The sequence below is a fragment of the Thamnophis elegans genome, chromosome 8 (genome assembly GCF_009769535.1).
Source record: "Thamnophis elegans isolate rThaEle1 chromosome 8, rThaEle1.pri, whole genome shotgun sequence".
NCBI lineage: Eukaryota > Metazoa > Chordata > Lepidosauria > Squamata > Colubridae > Thamnophis > Thamnophis elegans.
In genome coordinates, this window is record NC_045548.1 from 42,138,982 (window position 1) to 42,144,986 (window position 6,005).

At 36.2% G+C, this 6,005-nt stretch overlaps 1 protein-coding gene across 1 annotated transcript in view; it reads left to right on the forward strand.

The window, feature by feature from the left end:
• The window catches only part of CHD7 (chromodomain helicase DNA binding protein 7), a 206,345-nt gene extending 200,617 nt beyond the window's left edge, over positions 1-5,728 (forward strand). Inside the window, 15 exon segments of the mRNA XM_032222540.1 lie at positions 5-429; positions 1,556-1,647; positions 1,650-1,664; positions 1,667-1,794; positions 2,147-2,228; positions 2,231-2,286; positions 2,742-2,787; positions 2,790-2,849; positions 3,775-3,861; positions 3,864-3,932; positions 3,935-4,313; positions 4,315-4,447; positions 4,450-4,482; positions 4,484-4,601; positions 4,604-5,728. Of these exon segments, the coding sequence (XP_032078431.1) occupies positions 5-429; positions 1,556-1,647; positions 1,650-1,664; positions 1,667-1,794; positions 2,147-2,228; positions 2,231-2,286; positions 2,742-2,787; positions 2,790-2,849; positions 3,775-3,861; positions 3,864-3,932; positions 3,935-4,313; positions 4,315-4,447; positions 4,450-4,482; positions 4,484-4,601; positions 4,604-4,722 (1,842 nt within the window). The 3' untranslated portion in view covers positions 4,723-5,728.
• Positions 5,729-6,005: the final 277 nt, after the last annotated feature.

A 6,005-nucleotide genomic window follows, 5' to 3' on the forward strand; every position in this document is an offset into this window, starting at 1 on the left:
TTAGGAAGATGTACTCAATTTATCAGTTCCACGTCAGCGGAGGAGGCGGAGGAGGAAGATTGAAATTGAGGCTGAAAGGGCAGCCAAGAGGAGAAATTTAATGGAAATGGTTGCCCAATTGCGAGAATCAAAGATTGTCTCTGAAAATGGGCAAGAAAAAATTGTAGACTTATCAAAAACCTCAAGGGAGGCAACAAGTTCTACCTCAACTTTTTCAGCTGTTCCTTCAAAGTTTCTGTTACCTACTGTTTCGACACCAGTGTCTGATGCCTTTAAAAGTCAAATGGAGCTGCTACAAGCAGGCCTTTCTCGCACACCCACAAGACATCTGCTAAATGGTTCCTTAATTGATGTCGAGCCACCCATGAAAAGGAGAAGAGGAAGAAGGAAAAACGTGGAAGGTCTTGATCTTTTATTTATAAGCGGCAAGCAGCCTCTCTAACAGCAGTAAGAAGATATTTCCATTACATTATTTTCTAAAAAAAGAAAATACAGCATAATTATGACAAATATAGGGCCCAGCTGTGGACCTTATGCAACTCTTTAGCTGTTTGCAGAATATTTCATAATATATAAAATGTTTAACTTACTCCTGAAGCATTTGAGAGCTGATTATTTTTTTAATTTGGAGAAGTTTAAAGATGCATGTCTCTTCTTAATTCCCTTCAAAATGCAAAGGAAAAAAGAAAAAAAAATCATTCTGGCAGCAGCTATTCTAAAAATATCACCAGTCATTTTTCCTGAAGCCCTTGGAAACCCTTGGGTTTGTTTTTTTGTTTTGTTTTGTTTTGTTTTTTGGTGGGGGGGGTGGTATTTTTTTATTGGCACCCACTAGGAAATTGTCCATTTCTAATATTGGGGTAGGGCATGTAATGAAACGTAGGAAATGAATCTCGAAAACCTTGTAGAAATCTTGTGTTATCTTAAATATTAATCAGTTGATTATAACAGGCTTTTATGGCTCATAGTTTGCTTCATCAGATGAGTCACAGAAGGTTTACTTGCAAAAGACTAACATGGCTGCCCGTCTGGAATATTTCACTTAAACAATGCTTATTGACCACATAGGTCTTCTTAGAATATAAGTTGAAAGATGGTTGCAGCCAGATGTTTGCAGCCAGGTGCCTATCTAATCATTTAAAATAGAAGAGCATGAAACTGTACAGAACATTTTGGTAAACTAAGTGTTACAATACTATTTATATCCTTCACGATCTAAAAATTTCCAGATATGTCCACCAGTCCAAATAAAATTTGTCTTATCTATATAGCCATATATTCTACTTTAAACCACAAAGATACCATAATGACTGCCTTTGTGTATTTTTTGCCATACATGGCATCATAACATGTTTTATTACCTTTCCTCACCACCTCCATAGAACTGTACAGTATAAGTAGTGGTGAGATAGCTATGTACATCTATACATACAGTACTTAAAAGAATTAATGTTGTTTGTCATTATTGTGTTAAAAGGCTAACAGTACTCCCCATTTAATTAGGAGTTTTAATGCATCACTCCTGTTGAATTAGCATTATGTTGAAAGTTAATAGAATTTTGAACGTTCTGCAGGAAGATGCAGAAGTGACCAAAGTGTTTGATGAAGAAATGGAACCTCCTCCAGCAAGAAACATTCCATCTCCTGGCAACTGGATCCTGATACCATATTCCTGTCATTAATATGGAAGATGGGACCAGACTAGTAGGAGAAGAGGCACCCAAAAACAAGGATTTAATTGAATGGCTTAAATTGCATCCCATGTATACTCTTGATATGCCAAGTTATGTACCAGTAAGTGAATACTCTCCTTCTATTTTATTATTTTACCATTTTATTTATATGTGACAAAATTCCTAGGATATTTTAAAAAAACTTTACAATATGTAAAATGAGCAAAGTAGTAAATATTGAAAGTGTCAAAACAAATTGTGGTCTCTGACCTATTTGAAAAGCTTAAGCTTGGATCATTATTTGGATATATTATGCATTTGTAAAGTCTTAGCTTTAAATATTACTGTTAAACATGTAATAGTCTTAATGCTATTGTTAATGTTTATTTCAATGATAAAATATACTGTACATATATTTTTTATAAATTAAACATTCATTTTTAGGAAATAATTGCCCTTTTTCTTTTCTTTAGAAGAGTGCAGATGTGGCTGTTTCCCCATTTCAGAAACCGAAGCAAAAACGGCACAGATGTCGAAATCCTAATAAATTGGATATTACACCTTAACTGGAGAAGAGAGGGTTCCTGTTGTAATAAACGGAATGGGAAAAAGGGTAATGCACTGACTAATTTCCTCTATGACTACCTATTGTTCATTTAATTTTCGGGTAATTTTCAGCTTTTGTATTACTTTCTATAAAACTGCATCCTTCAGTCAGCTCAAACATTCGTATCATCTTGTTTGAAAAATATCGGTATTGAATCAAAAATCTCCTTCATTGGAGATTTTTCTGGAGGAGGGCCACATAGTTTCTAGTTGTCTTTTATTTATCTTCGTTTTTCACATCATGGGCTAGGAGAAATCTGGATTCTATTAACATTTTGGATTTTAAGGTGGGAAATATTGCTTAAGCATTTGACAATTTTTGTACTTTATTAGATTAATAAGTCATTTGTTATATTCAGATTATCATGACAGTATGTACAAAAAATGATAGGCTACTTTGTTAAACTGCATTCATTATGAATAGAGATCTCTCTTTAATTAAAATTTAATATATATTACTAGATGGGTGGTGCTATGGCCCCACCAATGAAAGACTTGCCAAGATGGCTGGAGAAAATCCAGAATTTGCTGTTGCTCCAGATTGGACTGACATTGTTAAGCAGTCTGTAAGTACTAGGTTTTTTTTAATTACACAGTCAGATTTACTTATTTATTCAATCTAATTCAATTTTGGTGTTGTCAAATTCCAGAATTACTTTAGCCCTCGTCACAATATTAAAATATTGTGGCACAGTTAAATGAGGGAACCAGACTTAGCCTAATCTGGTCAACTTTTACCACCTGCAAAAATTGCAGGAGACAGGCAGTTCCTCAAATAAGTGGGCTCCATGCCACTTATTAGCACTTTAAAATGCACCCAGAAGTATATTGGTAAACAGTACAGCTTGTTAAACAGGTCAGCATACCACTACCTAGATTGCTGCACTGTGGACCAGGTGCAGCTTCTGATGCATTCGTGAAAAAAGACATGTGAGACAGTGGAGAACTAAGACAGTGGGAGAATCAAGAAAACATAACTATGTGTGTTTCATGTAACTTTACCATCTCTTTTTCTTTCCTATGACTTATTCATTGGTAAGCCTATTCACAGGTAAAAAACACAGCACCATATTTGGATCCCGTGTAGTTTCTTCAGTTACGATATTGATATTTAGCAATGTCATATTTTGGAGCAAAGGAAAACCAGAAGACGTATAGAATGCTTCTGCAATGCTTCACACATCTATTTTATCTCTTCATATTCCCAATTGAAAAGAATCAGTCCATGCTCTTTGGACATTACATCTTGCTTCTCTTACAATTGTCTTCCTTGGATTTAATCTGATGTTAAAAACCTAGCTTATTATAGTTAAAGGGATAACCTTTATAACTCATAGATTTAAGATCAAAGAGGGAAAAATAAAATGAATAAATATACCCTTGTGAATACATTGTGAATCATATAAGCAGCATGATGTAAAATGCTCAGTATACAGGCATCATTATAATGACAGCATAATTGTATGCTTGTGCTCTTTTTTTTTCTATCATCTAGGGTTTGTTCCAGATCCATGTTTGACCGTCTTTCTCACAGGTCCTGTGGTGCGGGAAGAAGGTGCAAGCAGAAGAGGGAGAAGGCCAAAAGTGAAATTGCCAAAGCAGCTGCAGCTGCTGCTGCTGTAGCTTCAACATCGGGAATTAACCCACTGATAATGACAGTCTGTTCGCTGGAATGGATCTCGCAAGCCTTCAGAATTTACAAAACCTACAATCTCTTCAGCTTGCAGGTCTCATGGGCTTCTCTCCAGGACTGGCGACAGCTGCTGCTGCTGCTGGAGGTGATTCTAAAAATCCAGCTGCTATTCTGCCTCTGATGTTGCCAGGTATGGCAGGGTTGCCCAATATGTTTGGACTAGGTGGATTGTTGAATAACCCAATAACAGCTGCTTCTGGAAACACCACTATGGCTTCCAGTCAAGGAGAAAGTGAAGATGGGCACTTCAAATGAAGAAGAAAAAAAGAACGAGAATGAAGAGGAGAACAAGACTCTGAGAAAAGCACAGACATTGTTTCAGCTACTGACTCTGCAAATGTGATCTGTTGGTGCAACTGCTGCTATGGCCTCTGCTACCACCACAAGCAACACTGGATTGCCTGCCAACCCTCTAACTTTCAATCCTTTCCTTCTGTCAACAATGGCCCCTGGTCTGTTTATAAACCCTTCTATGTTTTCTACCCTCCGGGAGTGGGAGGATTGACACTAACCTGGTTTCCCAGCATTAGCGGGACTTCAGAATGCAGTGGGCTCCAGTGAAGTGAAGGTTACAGATAAAACCGAAGAAGCTGCCTTTAAAGATGAAGAAAATCTAGAGGGCAGTGATGCAGGGGGAGCCTTGATAAAACTGCAAATTCCTCTGCTTTAGAAGATGAAATAGCACAGGGTGAAGAATTAGACTCACTTGATGGGGGGGATGAAATAGAAAACAATGAAAATGATGAATAAGCAGTACAAGTTACTGTTCAAGTGTTTTAAAACTTTTGACAAGTGGTAGTCCTACTGTTTACACTCACAGTTAATGTCCATACTTAGTTTTATAAAGCTGTTCTGTAACATAGTGTAGCAAACAAAAAGTCATGTTATACAGATGAGTCGAAAGGTATCTTGGTCATTAAGTATTGTGCAGTGCATTATTATTATACCTAGAAGAGATGAAATGGAGAGGTGACCTTATCTTTTAAGGAAATTGATATAATGCTCTGCTTTTTTCCTTTTGGTACCTTTGGTATTATAAAGCAGCAACTTGTAATAGAGTGGCACTAAATAGAAGGAAGTGCTGCTGAAAGGAAGTATGAAGTTATATATTTAATTATTAATTTTTAATTTTTGCTGTGAAGGTCAAGATAAATTTTAACATGCATATCATTCGTACATATCATTTTGACTGTATGGAAGTTCACTCCGTGCACATATATGCACATGCACACCCATACATATACACACACATTCTCTGACAATCTCCATGATAGTGTGAATGTCTCTCTGTCTTGAGACACAGCAATAATAAGGCAGCTGTTGAATGTGAAGAGTACCTTTTGGAAAGTACCCATTGAAAAGGTTCTTGCAGGATAAACTACAGTTAAATCGTCTCGTGATTTTGTAATGCACTGGTAAAACAATTTTTTTAAAAAAATCAGGTACCTTTTTAAATTAAAGGACTTTGTTACTTTAGCCACAAAGCTAAACAGATTACCTCAACTCTAAAGTAGCCTTGAAGTTTACAGACATGACTTTGTAAATGTATTTGTTTTCTTTTTTTTTTGTGATGTCTTTTTATCCCCCCTTCCCCACCTTGGAAATTGCTATCATGTAAGATAAGATGTAAATTGCTGCCAACTGTAGTAATGATGCTTTTAATAAAAGTGACTCATGATATGTAAGGTGTAATTCCTAGAATATAGTGATCACAACTGATTCATGCTCAACAGAACAAATATATCACTGCAGTCTTCCCCCTGTATCTTTCTTTACCAGCTTTTCTATCTCCAAATATACTAAATTAGTAGCCTGGGAAAAGACAAGGGAAAAAAGCCTGAATTATACTCATATTGTTCAAGCCTTACTGAAGCTTCAGAAAGATGCACAAAGACCTGCATTACGCCCTCAACATATTTTCAAATGTGTTCTGTGTGTGATAATGTGGTACATTAAAGAACAAAAGGGTAAAAGAAAAATGAGGCTTTGATAGGCATGATATCTAGGTCATTTATCCTTGGTTAATTGGGTAG